This window comes from Salarias fasciatus, chromosome 18 (assembly GCF_902148845.1).
Source record: "Salarias fasciatus chromosome 18, fSalaFa1.1, whole genome shotgun sequence".
Lineage (NCBI taxonomy): Eukaryota > Metazoa > Chordata > Actinopteri > Blenniiformes > Blenniidae > Salarias > Salarias fasciatus.
In genome coordinates this window covers 22398199-22413791 of record NC_043762.1, presented here as the reverse complement: position 1 = coordinate 22413791, position 15593 = coordinate 22398199, and the positions used below count along the sequence as shown (strand labels likewise).

At 48.6% G+C, this 15593-nt stretch overlaps 1 protein-coding gene across 1 annotated transcript; it reads right to left on the bottom strand.

Moving 5' to 3' along the window:
- Window positions 1-2160: 2160 nt before the first annotated feature.
- LOC115405536 (SUN domain-containing ossification factor) lies at window positions 2161-13724 on the bottom strand. Its single transcript, XM_030115141.1, is given in 32 exon segments — window positions 2161-2833; window positions 2916-2971; window positions 3044-3135; window positions 3402-3565; window positions 3855-3959; window positions 4064-4151; window positions 4229-4507; window positions 4509-4590; window positions 4593-4967; window positions 4970-5297; window positions 5300-5358; window positions 5361-5485; window positions 5707-5794; window positions 5982-6025; window positions 6027-6045; window positions 6118-6183; window positions 6365-6447; window positions 6839-6894; window positions 7342-7362; window positions 7713-7818; window positions 7902-8009; window positions 8098-8165; window positions 8255-8382; window positions 9061-9178; window positions 9274-9341; window positions 9344-9411; window positions 9615-9719; window positions 9813-9907; window positions 9909-10043; window positions 10316-10432; window positions 10690-10804; window positions 13514-13724. Coding segments are annotated over 32 exon segments (3879 nt in total). The 5' UTR covers window positions 13579-13724; the 3' UTR covers window positions 2161-2380.
- Window positions 13725-15593: the final 1869 nt, after the last annotated feature.

Below are 15593 nucleotides of genomic sequence, written 5' to 3'. Positions count from 1 at the left end.
AACGTCTCATTTCTAGAAGCCTTCAGCTGTTCAGGACGGCAGTGTTGACATCGGGCCCGTCTTTAGGAAATAATCCAGGCATCGATACCTTTTGAACTGTAACGTTCCACAAAAAGCTGTTTAAAAATCTGTAACCGCTGCAGAAGGAGCATTGAAAGAGCGCAGACTCGAGTCTCCCACAGCCCTGCCTCTGCACGAGTTTGCTGTAGAAGTTTGAATCAGATTTAAAAGCCCCGTTTTATCACGCAGCTCTTAACATTAACAGCTCCGCTGGATTTAAAGAGCAGTCAGTTAATTACGGTTGGAACGAGCATAAACTCAGCGCTAATGCGTGCACAGGAGACTCAAACACATCTGTGATAAGTAAAATGACATTTATGCGTCAAGTCAGTCGACGCTTCTTAAATCCGGAGGCATTTGGAAAGAGTGAGACGGTTCCTGCTCGGGGTCAGGAGTTCATTTCTTTGTGCCTGCCAGAACACACACCTGTCAGGCAAAAGCAGAAAAAAAAAAGTGCACACATACTGTAAGCAACATCATGGGAGAATATCCTTTCCATAACAGACCTGGGATAAAAGCAGAGTGCCGGGAAAAGAGGATTGCAGTCCTGCATTTACAGATAATCTTGGGGATGAGGCCGGGCAAAGAGAACCCGAGGAATTCTGTTAACAGAATGAAGGAGAGAGAGAGAGAGAAAAAAAAGCATCATGCTTATCTCTGAGAGGCTCCTGCTCACAACCAGGTCATGAATAAAAGGTTTTAACCTAATTTCTCACATCCCAGCACTCGGGCCGGGCCGGCCGCAGGACGAGGCGCTGCGCCGCCAGAGGGAATAATCCCGTTTCCAACATGTGGGAAGCTTCTGGAGCTGCTCGCAGACCCCTCTGCCCTCAAACACGCCGTTTGGTTTTTACTACACACCTTCAGGAACGCTCGCCGCACAACTCTGCGCTACAAGTACAGGAGACAACCGAAGTCAAGCCGGGACGACGAGGACGGCGGCTTCAGACGGGTTGACTGAGCGGAGAGCAGCAGCGGCCCTTCACCTCCTCACTGCCTCCCAGTGATGAGTCACCACATCAAACGATGGAGATCAGAGATGAAAGGCTCATCCTGGTCTCAAACCAGGGCTACACTGCCCCCTGCAGGGCGGACCGAGTAATCACTTACATAAGAAAAGGTTACTGGAGTTCACTGCTTCAGTACCTGCAGATGAGGGAAGTTTGTGGCATTTATTGAAATAAAACAGGAGTCCTGCAAGTAAATGAGGTAAATGGGAGCTGTGTGTGTGTGTGTGTGTGGTACTGAACTGATTCATGAGGGACGGCTCATTATGTGTGTACGGCTTCATCTGCAGCACATTATCGCCTTCTTAAAGGTTGAGAGGTTCAGCAGACTGAACCTCTGGGAGGCAGAAAAATCAGAGCAAAACCACTCAGCCAATCACATGACGGCGTGAATGTCAGCCACACAAGACGCCGCTCAGACTTCACTCCGTGACCCGACGAGTATCAGTTATTACCTTGAAGAGTAAATGAAGGCGCCCTCTGGCTCTCAGCCGCAGCTGTAACCTCACGTCCGTCCCAAACATCCATTTTATTTTTAAATAGGCAGGATCACCTGGAATAAGAATGAAGCTGAGAAAAAGAGCTAACAGGAATTCTAAAAGTCAACTTGTTTTTAGTTATTTTTTTAATTCTCCTCAGGTTCGTCTCAGTTTCTACACAGCAGAGGTGGAAAGCTGCAGATTGCTTTAGGGGTCAGTGAGAGGTCAGCACTTCACTGTAATGTTCATGTGAATCAAAACCAGAGGAATCAGCTGGGAATATGGCGGGGCAAGGTTAGCGATGCTAACTCAGGTTTACATTTCTAAGATTCAGTCAATCCAATGTTATTTAACTTTTTCCAGATTTTGGAGGCGGAGCCAATAACAGAACTGCCAGACGTTCTCTGGAAGCTTCTTTAAAACCGCTTTACTTCTCAGATGTGATAATCGGTCACTGGTTGAGCTGGTCGCTCTGAAGAGGAGCATCCAGCCTCCAGCCTCAATCAGAATGTGCCACTCTGACCTTTTTCAAACATCCTGGAAGATTCGCCGGAAGTCCCGGCTAAAGCGGAGGAACGTGTTCATGATCTGAGGTCAACCGCTGCAGACGACGCTCACAGGAGAAAAGCTTTAATGAAAAACTGGGAAGACACTTCTCGTGATTTGAAAGCTGATAAAAAAAAAAAAAAAAGAAAACGTCAGAAGTGAACAGGGAACACGACAACAGAACTAACGCAGATATTGTCTCATGCTGAAGCGAGCAGCTGCCTCCGGGGTCAGGGCTGAACCACCGTCCGTCCTGTTGGGGGGGAAGAGCGTTTCTGTTGGTCTGGGTCAGACCGGACCTGAGAGCGCCACCAGCGTCCCGGCGCCGGGCTCCGCCCTCCTCTGCATGAGGTCCTGTATGGAGGAGATGGACAACGGTCGGCTCCCGTCCCTCCGAGGAGCCTGGAGCAGGTCCACCACCGCGCAGCTGGGCTTGGGCCGCCGCCGCCTCAACGCCCGCCGCTCCGCCCGCGTGCCGGGCGGGGGCAGGCCGTCGCAGAGCCGGGAGCAGGCGGCGGCGGCGATGCCGCAGAAGGACGGGTCGTCCGAGTGGGAGGAGCCCTCCGAGCTGCCCTCCGACGGCGAGTCTCTGAAGGCGGGCTGGAGCAGCCTCTTGGACGGGAGCGTGGCGTCCGGCGCTCCGTTGCACAGCACGGCGCCGTTACACAGATCCGGCGCAGGATGTAGGGAGGGCTTCAGAGTCTCCACCTTCTCCGGTGGCTTCATCTTACGGCGTCGCCTCTGTCGGAGGAGAGGATCGAGCTCTGTGTTTTGACCTGCTACGCCTCGTTTTATTTAGATTCAGTTTTGAACCCGGACCCACCTTCCTGCTTCCTGGACACAGACTCAGGGTCTCCTCCGGACGCAGCACATCTGGGCCTGCAGGGAAACAACATCTGGTCTGAGAGGCGATCCTGTGCCGTCCCGGCTCGCCCTCCGGTCCAGGCTTACCGTCGCTGGCGGCTAACTGGAGAGACTCGGAGTGGATGAGCGGGTAAGAGGCGCTCCTCTTCAGGCCCGAGTCGTCGCAGGAGGAGAACGGCCTGCTGGAGGAAGGAGAACAGGAGGCTGAGCAGCACCTTCATGAAGACCTCAGTCAGGCAGAGTGGTCATGAAACTTTCCAGCTGCTTTCCAACTTTCCGACTGACTCAATAAACCGGCCTGATGAGCGCCGTCCAGTCCAGACGCTGTAACCTGCGTCCATTAACACACTGGCCATTAAGGCCTGCTGGGAGAGCAGAGCCACAGCTTCTATCTCCACTACGACTGTCTCCGTCTTCCACCGCGGGACATTAAAGCCCGTCCCACCTGTCGGGGCAGCAGTAGGTGTAGCTCTTGGGTATCGTCGGCGGCTCCGGCTCTGCGGTCGGGGAGGCGGCGGCGGCGACGCGGCAGTGGTGCGCGCACAGCAGGAGGCTGAGGCTGAAGCACAGCAGGAGGGACAGCAGCAGGTAATTCTGTCTGTCCGACACCTGAGGGACAGCGGAGCATCGGTCAGCGTCTGACCTGCAAGGTCGAACATAAAACGAGACAAAAGCCACGGGCCACAGCACGCAAGAGTAATTCAAATGTCTCTGGAAGCACAATTCAACAGCTGGTCACGTGTCTTAATGTAGGAAACATTACGTTTGAATTCAGTTCAGTGATTAAAGCAGATCACAGCATGAAAGATCCCTGTGCGTCACAGCCCTGCGTCCCGGGAAAAGGCTGAATTTCTCTCCGATCGTCCTTAGAACCGGTTCCTCCTGGAGGAGTGTGTACCTCGGTCTGCAGCTGGCTGACCCGGACAGACAGGTTGAGGACCAGCTGAGTCATGTTCTCCAGCTGGCCCTGCAGCGCCTGGATGGACTCCGTCTGCCGTTGGTCCTACAGGAGGGAAACAGGACAATAAATAGAGGTTCCTTTGAAAAAAAAAAAACACTGAAGGTCAGCGAAGCGTCGGAATGAGACGGTCTCTCGTCCGGATTTACCTGCTCCTCTGCTAACCTCGACGTGTTCTGAAGTTTAATGATGGTTTTGTTGAAAGCCTTCTGCATCTCCTCCATCTGCTTCCGGTACCTTCAGGTGAGATCAGAGAGGTCAGAGTGTTGAAGCCGTCCCGCCGTCCCCCCCCCCGTCCCGCCGTCCCCCCTCACCTCTGGCTCAGCTGCTCCAGGTAGCGGCCGCTCAGCGACATGTTCATCTCCAGGGCCTTGATGCGGTTGTTGAGCCTCATGAAGACGGACTCCTTCTGGCTGGAGCCGTGCACGGCGTTGCCGTTCTGCTCCGTGCCGTTGGGCGGCTCGGCGTAGATGTCCGACGGGGACGGCGCGGCGGAGGAGGGCGGAGCCGGAGCGGAGGGGTGGAGCGGCTGACCGGCGCCGCCGGCGGACAGAGAACCGTCGTCTGGGAGATCCTCTGTTCTGCCGTCTGCACGGCGCCGGACCGCCGGACGGATCCGGCTCTGTGGCGGCGTCTGGTGAAGAGCTCTCTGTGGAGGAGCTGTCAGGACCAGCCAAGGTTCGGGGTCCTTTTCTCTGACGGAGGGCGGGACAGGCGGAGGCCGCTCCGCCTCGGCTCGGGTTTCACCGTCCGCGCCGCCGGTTCCTCGCGCAGGGACGTCGATGCCGGTGGTCTCCTCTGGCTCTGCCGACACGCCGCTCGCCGTGTCGCTGGCATCGACGGACACGCCGACAGACGGCGAGGGCCGGATCTGCGCCTCCTCGGCCCACGACGCCTCCCGGCTCTGCTCTGGCTCCGGGCTCACAGGACGGCGGCGGCGGAGTTTTCGCAACCGCCGTTTCTCTGGCAGAGGATGAATCGGCGGCGCTGGCTCTGGGGGCTTCCAGGTCTGACTGGGCTCCAGCAGAGCGGGTCAAAGGCGGGCAGGGACGAGTTCCCCGGAGGCCGCGGCGCCGCTGGTGCCACTCCGACACCGTCTGGCTGCGGATCAGGAGCCGGTTCTGGTTCATGTGTTTGGCCGTGGGGCTGCCGGGGGGCCGGGCAGGAGGGGGGGGCAGGGGGCTTCCTGCTCTCCGTCGTTTGGCATGTTCTCCTTCTGGAAACGCAGGCGGAGCAGCGCTTCTGGAGGAACTCGTAGTGAGAAGCGGCACAAGAACAGGAGGGAGACGGCGACGGGCCCAGAGCGCAGTAGTTCAGGCTTTCCTGCTGCCGCTCGTCATGTTCCACTTCCTGCTTCTCGTCCTCCTCCTCCTCCTCCTCCTCCTCCGGAGGATGATTGTAGAACCGATGGGTTCTTCCTCTTCTTTCTCCAGAGGAATAACTATTTCTCCTCCACTGGGGGGAGCTCTTCAGCGCCGTCTTCTGGGACGGCTAGCGTCTCCGTCACGGGGTCATCTGGAGTTTCAGGAACATCAGAGTCTGGTGGTAAGGTCCCATCTTCAGCGTCTGGTCTGGAGAGAGAGAGGGAATATTAGATTCATTTAAACATGAGCGCCACCTGAACGTCATCCCTACACTGGAACAGACTGAAACCCTCCGAGTCATGAAGAGGAAGCGTTTCAGACATACAAGCTAAAGAAACCAGGCTGAAAAGACAAAAGATAAAGAAGAAAACTGATAACTGCAGCTTCACCATGGAGGAAGAGGATGAAAGGCCCTGACAGGGACTCACACTGCAGCCAGGTCTTCTGCTGTTTGATCGCTGGTTTCCAGCGGAGCTGATGGTTCAGTCATGTTCACTTCCTGAGATGAAAGATTGCCTTGAAAAGAACAATTAAAAAAATGAACATTATTCCAACTGATCACTGTTAAGTCAGGTCAATCTCAGCATTTCATTAACATCTGTGGGCAAACAGAAAGGCCGAAACCTCTGATTTGAAGCAGTTCATGCAAAAAAAAAAACAGTGACATTCGATCCACAGATCTCTCTGAAATGTAGATTTTTACCTTGCTCCTCTTCGCCTCCCCCAAGAACGTTGACAGCGATATTTCACCATGTTCAAAATGGCATCTGAGGGGAATGAAAACAGAACCACATGGTGTATCAGTTCCGACACGAAACGGAGCTTAAAGCCAGATTTACCTTTAGCTGTGCCAATCAAATTGTTGGATAACTTGGCTTCTCCGGCTGCAAATCCAGGAGGATAATCTGCAAGGAGCATTCAAACACGCGAGATGTAATTAATTCATCCAGTTCATGACGCCAAATTTGAAGGACTGGCCAAAAAATAAGATGATGTGTAAAGTAGGCTGTGAATGTAGCATCAACAGTAGGAGGATAAAATTAAAAAAAGCCTCATCTTTCTGTATTTTAAAATGTAAGTTCTTACCCAAGTCGTCATCTGGATCATCGGTTCTTTCTGAGGGATCGGCGATCTCCTCGTACTCCTCCACCATGCTGGTGCCGAACACCCTGACAAAAACATTTCAAATGATTCAGTCGCCGTCTGAAAAGACGTCTTGACCCAAAGGGAAAAGAAAAAAACGTGTCTACAAAAGCTCACAGAGAAAGTGATTCTATCTAAACACAGGAGCACCCTTCACCGCCACTCGACGTTTTCACCTTCACAGCATGAAAAACTGGAAACTTAAGACACTAAAATACTTTAATCAGAAACATTTGCTTAAGTCAAAAGCTGAATGACGTAGGAAGGAATAAGCCTCTGCTAAATAACTTAACAGCTTTGGTAAAATAATAACAGAATTCAGGAAAACCAATATGAGCAGGACAAACGTGAATATTTGCGTTTCATGAAGAGGTTTCCCTCTCAGGATTCGACAGTTTTCAGAAGTTTGTTCCGTACCTGATCAGACTCAGTGGACAGAAATGCTCGGAGCCGAAGTGGGAGAGCAGCTCGACCTGAAACAGGAAAACGCTCAGATCCGTCAGCATGAAGCAAGCTCAGCAGCACTTCAGTCATTTCAGGGAGAGTCTGGACGATCAAAGCTGCAGTTTTAGAAGAAGCGTGAATGCTATTAGTTTAAAGAATGTATTACTTTTAAGAGCCTCAAACATTTTAAAGTGAAATAATACTTAAGAAGCAGCCAAGCGGTGATTTCGTTCCAGTAATGAAAACGTGAGCTCCTGTGCAAGTAAATCCGAAAAGAACTTCTCCGACAAGATTTTACTTTCTCTGGCAAAACGGGATTATTTAAGCCGATGAAAATGAAAATCAAGACGGGAGTCATCAGAAGTGATGGAATCAGTGAGGGAGTCTCAGCAGGAGGTCTGATAAAGAACAACCACACCACACAAACACAGCGGACCCACCGAACCCACACAGCGCTACAGAGAGGGCAGGCTAACCTTTATGTACTTGGTGAACATCTGAAGCAAGAGAGACAAAAAAGAGGAGAGAAATTAAGGAGATTTGAGCATGCAGTCAAAACAGGAGGAAAGAATGTGGCTTTTCTTTTGTTCAGTTTAGGTTTTTTTTTATGTAAAACTGCCACAGAATGAGACGACGGTCTCCAAGACGGCCTGAGCCACAAGACACACATTTTTTCTTTCCTCCATGAGAGATAACATAATACTTTTTATAATAATCAGTCCTGAGGACGGAAGGTCCTCGTTACATGAGGAAACTAGTAATAAAAACCTGAAGGTGCCAGAAAACACCTTGTGTGACGTAAAGGATAAATATTACAGCCAAACATAAAGAAAAGCACGGCGCTCACCTTGACATATTTAGCATAGAGGTGCTCGTCCAGAGGGAAGCTCTGCACCGTGCGCTCGTCCCTGGCGTGAAAGGTCCCCAGCTTCAGCCACTTATTTGTTGGGTACCTGAAGTAAAACAACATGTGAATATAAGGAAACCGACGCGTTGGTTGTGTTTTGGGTAGAGTCTCCCTGGCGGTGGGGCGTACCGGTCACTGATGGAGACCAGAAAGTCTTTGGGAGTCGAAGAGAAGAGCTCAAAGTTGGCGATGTCCAGCTGCTTGAGCTGGATGGGCTCACAGAGCTCAATGACAAACCTGAGCAGAGCAGAAAAGAGTTTCAGACGGAGGGAAATGAAGAGTCTGGCCTCCAGGAGGAAGCCGGAGATGCTCCGACGCCGCTCACCAGATTTTGTTACTGCAGGGGTTCAGCATGTACAGGTCCATGTTCTCCCTCAGTATGGCCGACGTGCTCTGTACGGCACACAAAACAATCATTTCTTCAGTTGTCGTCGACGTGGAGCGACTTCCTGTACAGCTCTGAAGGCTCGGCAGCGTTATACCTTCGCCTCTGGGTTGGCGCCGAGAATCTTGGCTCCACACTCCACTGACGCGTAGTTATTATTGAAGTTCTTCTGAACTTTCTTCACAGTGTGAGAAGCTCCGTTATTAGAGGTGTGAGTCGTGAGAGCTGCAGAGGAAGACAAACACGAAGCGCATTTCACAATTACTCCTCATTGCGGATTCAAAAGTAGCAAAAATGTCAAACAGGAGTTATTATTTTTAACATGCAGCAGGTGAAATGAGGGGAATGACACACTGAGCACTTGAAAACTTGGTAAGGCGTTCAAGAAGCTTCTGTGAGCAGCAGCTCGCACGGCTCTCATTCTTTCCTCTTCCTGCTCACTGGAACAATCAGAAGCTCGTAAATCCTTCTGGAACAAACATCTTCAGTGTATTTTTTCAGCGCTCGGGTTGTGAATGTCTTTAGGGAGCTGTTTGCTTTCACACATCGGGGATTTTTCTTGTGAAACAACTCAGAAACGACACTATTTAATGAACCAGCTGACATCAACTTGCACTGGATTTCTCTCTGCTTGCTGATCTAGTTCAGCTGCTGTTTTAGCTTTCTGCTTTTCGTGCTTCTTTCTTCACATGCTGGGTGTTTTCCCTCTGGGTGGTTCAATATTCAGTTTATGGACGTCGACAGTTTGTTTCTTGAGTTGCTGTCATGATTTCTCTCCAACATCAGGTGAAGATTTCACATCAACAGCACCTTTACAAATATACTTACAGATAACAAATGCTAACATGACTGATTTGTTGATACTTTTTTTTTTTATTTGAAGTGCTGTCTACCGAGCCTTACTTTTCTCCTTCTCCACTTCCATCATCTTCCGCTTCCACTCATCAAAGGTGGGGATGTCCTCAGGGTCTTTGCTGCTCACGCTGGAGTCTGTGTCTGCGGCGGCGGGGGAGCTGAAGTCCTGTCAGAAATAACGAGGAAACCAGAGCTGGGACGCCTCCTCTGGAAGAGGGAGGGAAAGAGTTCACGCACTCCCGGCGCCATCCCGGTCCCCACCTGATCCTTCATGGCGTGGGAGGAGACGTTCTCCACCGGCGGCGAGCTCTGGCTGCTCGGAGAGCTCAGGGGGGGTCGGCGTGGCTTTTGGTACCTGCAGTGTGAGCGTTTGAAGTGTTCTCCAGGACGACTGGCGGACTGCCGACATAAACACACACTTTGGTTACAATCAGCAGCCGTCTCGCTGTCGGTCGATTTTTTCAGTAGCTTGTAATCTTTCCTCCATTCTCTGGAGGAATAATAAATTATTGAACTGGTTTTCACTCTATGTTCTCAGACACAGCTGCAGCACGGTCAGGCCTGTGCATCATAAAAATGTGGAAGGCGTGAACCGTTCCCACCTGTCGCTGCTGTAAGGGTTGGTTTCCTCCTCTTCACAGTCACTGGGAGGCAGATCAGAGCCGCTGGCCGGAGGTTCAGCCACGTCCGATGCTTCTCCCGACACACTGAAATCAAACCATTCATCTTTAAAATGAAAACAAAAAAAGAAGCTACAGCCAGGAGAACCCAGGTGTGAGATTCCAGGTATAAGAACTTGCCTCGCTGGGCTGACTTCAGGAAGGTCCGGGATGAGGGAGTCTTCCTGAGGCTCATCAGTAGAGCCAGAGACCAGGTTTGAGGGGGGCAGCAGGGGGGGCCTGGTCCTGGTCCTGGTCCTGGTCTGTGGTGTCGGCTGCTTCATGATGTGGACCTGCGGGGCTTGGTTCAGCTTTGGCTTCTTGGTTTGCATCCAGCTCCACCTCTGAGGAGAACTCCTGAGTCTCTACAGTCTGATGGATTAACAGACAGGGAGAGGAAAGAACAGAAAGCACAGCTCCTCAGCCAGAGAGGTCACATGACGAAGCAACAACTAAGGCTCCAGAAGTCCTGGAAACAAGCGATGAATCAGAAATGCATGCAAGAATGAAACACTGGTCATTTTCTGTTGTGTTACTCAGGAGTCAAAAAGAAAACCTGTTAAAGATTATATGCATTAAGCAACTTCCACAGCCAGAATCTTTAAAGCATTTTAAAATAAGGAAACTTTTTAGCGAGACGGTACCACAGCATGTTGTTGTTCGGTCTCATCTTGTGCACTCCTCTCCTCTTTGTGCTCATTATCATACATCAGTTCTTCACTTTCTGCTGACTGAGCAGGTGAGACCACGGTTTCTTCCATCTGGAGGAACAAAATTTAAATAGCTGCATATAAACCATAAATATAAACCATGTATTCAGACAGAATATGACTGACAGCGCCCCAGGTCTCAAACAGCTGTATGAATCTCTGAATGTTGTTCATGAAATCTTTTTTAAATCAAACGTTGGGATGACGCTGATGGATGTCGAGCGGAAGCAAGAGGATTCTCCACCACTTCCTGCTTCATGTAGAACCCGACCAAAGCTGTAGGAGAACAAACAGCAGGGAAACGCTACCTTGACAGATGAGGCTCCTCTCTGGGCTCCTTCACGGGGCCGTCGTCCTGGGGGGCGTGAGGAGCCGGTCGGCCTCGGGAGCCCCTCCGTGCAGCCGGCATGACGACCGGGGCACCTGGGCAACAACCACAACACAACAGGAAGAGGCCAATCATCACGGTCTGAATTCTCAGATTCTAATGCTTTCCAGAAAGAATTCTTTCAAATCATGAGAATGAGTCCAGTAAAGCAGCATGAAGGCAGAGAGTCTGATTTCACACAGTGACGCTCTGAGAAAGGCCAGGTGGCGAACACCCCAACACACTTATCTTATCTGAGAGCGGGCGGAAGGAGAGCTGCCAGAGCAGAGACACACCTCACCCTGTAAACACTCCAGAAACTTCTGAGACCAACGCAAGCAAACCGAGCATATTGGAGACATGTGAAAGTGATATTTAAATCAGGGTGTATTTCTGTGCTGAGTCTGAAGCTGGAGCACCTCCTCAGCATGTTTCTGCTCCGAGTACCACAGTGCCTTGGTCAATACATTAATATGCAAATGAGGTTCAGATGTTGTATGAGGCCTGGACAATAATGCTCTCTGTCTTTTCATTTTCTGATCACCAAAAGTAAAGCAGTGCAAATGCTTGGACAGTATTCGGCTTGGAGAGTTTCAGGAGTGCACCAAGTCGTTCTTCCGAGGTCAGGAACCGTTACGAGGACTGTGGAGTGATGGCCGCCCGTCAGAGCCGACAAATCGGCTCACTCCTGAAACCTTGTGGTACCGAGCCGCTGCTATAGGATCTGAAAATGAAGCTAATTGAGGTCTGTGGATGTGAGGGCTATAAAAAGCATATCCTGCATGAACCTGTTGAGGAGACGGCAGTGAGAGAAAAAAAGGATCCTCATCTGCAGTGAATAGGACTCCATTAACGTGAGGAGAAAAGCTGTCTTTATCTCTGAGTCGGAGCAATATGTCTGAACATGCATTTACAGACCTGTGATAAAGCTTTGAAACTGTCTGCCTAAGTTCACTGTGCACAGCAGAATTCTGTATCGCTACACTCAAAGAGAAGTGGTCAGACGGTTCATAGAGCACCTGTCAGCTCCTGCTGAGAAAACAACACTGAGCAGTAACGACACTTTAAATAACTCCATTAAAGAGGCATTCACAGTCCCACAGTGGCAGCTTGGGCCATTATCTGGATTTTATTCTAGATTCCATGTCAGGTACTTAGCTCCTGTGTCCATCTGACTTCAGGCTGCAGCCGTCAAACACTTCAGAGAACAGCCCAGCGTCAGCAGCCGCAAAGCAGCTCCCAGAGGAGGAGGGCCGTGAGGAGCATGGCGAAAGCAACCGCCTCACACAAAACACAAGGTTTCAGCACAGCAGCATAATAATAATAATAAATGACACTGCATAACAAAATGGAACTGATGACAAAAAACTAAACGACACTAAACTAAAAGTGTCAAACCACAGGCCACAAAGCCACAAACAAACAGAACAGAAACTGATGACAGTCTATCCGCAGTGTAAAAAGAAACTCAAAGGTCTAACAAACTTGGAGCCAAAGAGTAGAAATCTAGAAAGAGTGAGTGAGTTTGTTCACTGTTTCACCAAAAAAATCCATGTTCAACATATATGCTACATCAAACTTTGACATCTCAGCAAAAGATAGAAAACAATGAGGGACCTGTGAACACAATAACACAATATGCTTGGCCATGATGTAATTTAACTACTGTGTGTGTGTGTGTGTGTGTGCGTGCGTGCGTGCGTGCGTGTGTGTGTTAAATATAAACTGGATATTATCACTATGGGTTTAATTCACTTTAGTTACATGAAAATGTATTAAAGCTGATCCATTCAGGTATGTGAAATGTTCACAATTCAAACTCAACGCCACGGCAGCAGATAAACAACACACAATCTTGTAGAGAAATGTGTGGCAGTGTTGTCCTGGGTCATGATTGTGTCTCTAAAGAAGTGGCTGGTGGGTTTAAATGTTGTCAAAAAATTACAGTGTTCACATTTCTGAGGTGGGAATCATAAAACCTGAGCTGAAAAAGAAAACATTAACTGATGGTTGATTAAATTTGAATATTTTTGCATAATAATACCACTGTGGTGTAGTGCTGCTGTGAGAGCTGATAACAGCTGATAACAGGCCATGCCAACATCAGCAGAACAGATCTTGATCCATCACGTCTCCCTCCAGCTGATGAACAGTCAGTCAGTGTGTTGTGTTACTGTCCAGCATCATGGCAGCCACATAATCTCTCCCTCTCTCCCCATAATCTCTCACTTTCTGTCTCCCTCCTGGCTTTGCGGTGTTCACTCAGATTTACACAAGAGGACATGTTTGACGTGACAGGGCCATAATCCCACCAGGAGCGGATGAACAGATCTGTGCTGAGGGACCGGCAGACACCGGCAGACTGGAAGTGGAAGATCCGACGCGCCGTAAATGCACCACGTTGATTTACGCTCGTGGTGCTTTTAAAGGCGACGCTTGGGCACTGAAAGGACCCCAAGGCGAACATGACACATTTCCAGCTCTATATTAAATGTCTGAATGGGCCAAATCATCGGGATGTCAAATATCACCAGATGCCACGAAAACGGGAGGAGTTAATTATGAGCTAACTTTGAGCTAGCCTGTCAAAGGCTAGCAGTCAAAAGTCAGCCAGGTGCCACATCACAGCAGAGCAGTGTCACAGCCCGCGCAGCTCGTGCCCGCTGGGTAATTCTAACCAAGGGGACATGAGACAAAGACAGGCAGCGGCGGCTCTCATTCACATGTGACAACAAAACAGATGTTTACAAAGTTAACCAACTCACCAACAGACTACAGCCACACAGAGCCACGCTGACACAATCCTCCACAGCAGCGGTGTCATCTTCATCCCTCTCCGGACGGGACAGACATCCTCGCCGTGCTCGAGCTAACCTTTTCTTTTTTAGCCACTTGTCTCCGCGGCGGACATGGATTCACCTGTCGTTTCCTGTTCGCTTCCACTGTAATGCTAACGCGGCTCAACAACACCAGCGCAGTTCGCTGTCGACTGGCTGAGGGGATCGACGTCAAACGAGCCAATCAGAGAGCAGTGACGCAGTGACGCACTTCAAATCGACGTGGGAGCGCTCGTTTCAATTACATTCGAATTCTCGGAAAGGCGGTGCTTATCGAACCGAAGGAATTACAAAAAAGAATTTTCTGGAAATTAGATTGCAAAATGGTAGAACTATATATGGAAGAAGGAGTGGCAATGGCGTGATAATATCCGGCTTTACTTACAGCCTCATGGAGTGCACAATTTAATGTATATAAACCACATAAGAACGTAATCTCCGCTTAAACAAACGCACCCTTTGTACGTCACACTATTTTCCGACCTTACGTTGTAATCGATAACATTATCCAACATAATAAAAAACATTTTAGAATGATATCTGGCAATTACAAAAAAAAAAAAAAAGCTTCGTGTAAACCTTTCAAATATATACTGTTCATAAATTCCTAGATATTTATTTTTGAAACTTTTCAATAAAAGGCCAGATTTGTAACATGACACGTACCTTGTGGTGTTCTAGACATCAGGGATTCCGTTTTTTTTCCTCTTTATTTGCAGACCATAAATCCTGCATTTGAGACTCAAAAAACACTGCACTTTGCAATAAGGAGCACAACCACATTTTGGTCACTAGAGGGCGCCCTTTACTCAACTATAGCTTGAATTCAGGCCAGAGGGAGAACATCAGATAGAATCTGTGTAATGTTGACTCTATCTGATGGACAGTAACCTTGATGAGGCCCAGGAGGATGAGCTCAGTACAAGGAATAAATACCAAGTGAATGTCCTCCATGCGTGGAAGCTTTTATAAGGAACATTTTGATGGTAAATATGATACATCTTTTACTAATCACTTATAGAAGCTGTTTGTCCTTCTGATCATGCTTCATATTGTTCCAGAGTAGCTCATGCCAACTTTTTGAATTATGAAGCTCAACAACAAATGCGATGTATCATGGTTGGAACTAACTGCGGCTGCAGGTTAAGAGGAATCATTACTGTCCATGCTTGAACCCTTAACACTTGGATTCACAGCTGTTGGCATTCATGCTTTTTGGCTGATGCAGTCACTGTATCACACTTTCTGTTAATATTAGTGCAACGTTTAGTTCAAGAAGTACACAGTTAAAAATATTCATAGTAAAATGTATAATAAATTGACAGAGATCCAGAAAAAATAATTTTAAAGTTTTGATATTCAAACTCTGATTTTTCATCAAGTTGATTCTCTTATTTTTTGTTTGCATGTTATGTCATGTAAAATTTGGAAAAAGAATTTTTCATGAATCAAGTGGTTTTGAAGTGAGAAGCAAGTCATGTGATTACTTCAGTTTATCAGGGATTTAAAACATTCTAAACATGGATATAAAAAGGAAGACAGTGGTCCCATCTGCTGCAGTTTAATACACAACCAACCTTTATCAGTACCTGATACAACACAGGTGGTGAAGTTATTTTCTACATGGGCTACATCAATCACCAAGACCTCTGCAGGCCTGATCCGTACCGCTGTTCAATATGTCTTGAAGTTTGTTGCTTGGTTTTGACAAGATGTTATTTTTACCCTGCAGAGAAAAGAAATTCTCAGTGTGTTGTGTGAGAAAGGTGAGTCGGTGTTTCACCCTTCAGTACGGTAATCTGTTGGAGACAAAATAAGATTTACTTTAGAGTTCAAGAAATTTAACATTGTGGCTTTTAATATCGAACATAATTTCACACTTTTTTCATTTATAAAAATGTAATCATTATTTTAAAACGTAAAGCAAAACAGTTGCATTGCCCGCATCACAAATATCATCAAATAAAAGTGATTTGTATGTGACTGTGAAGTCCTGGTTGACCTCTGG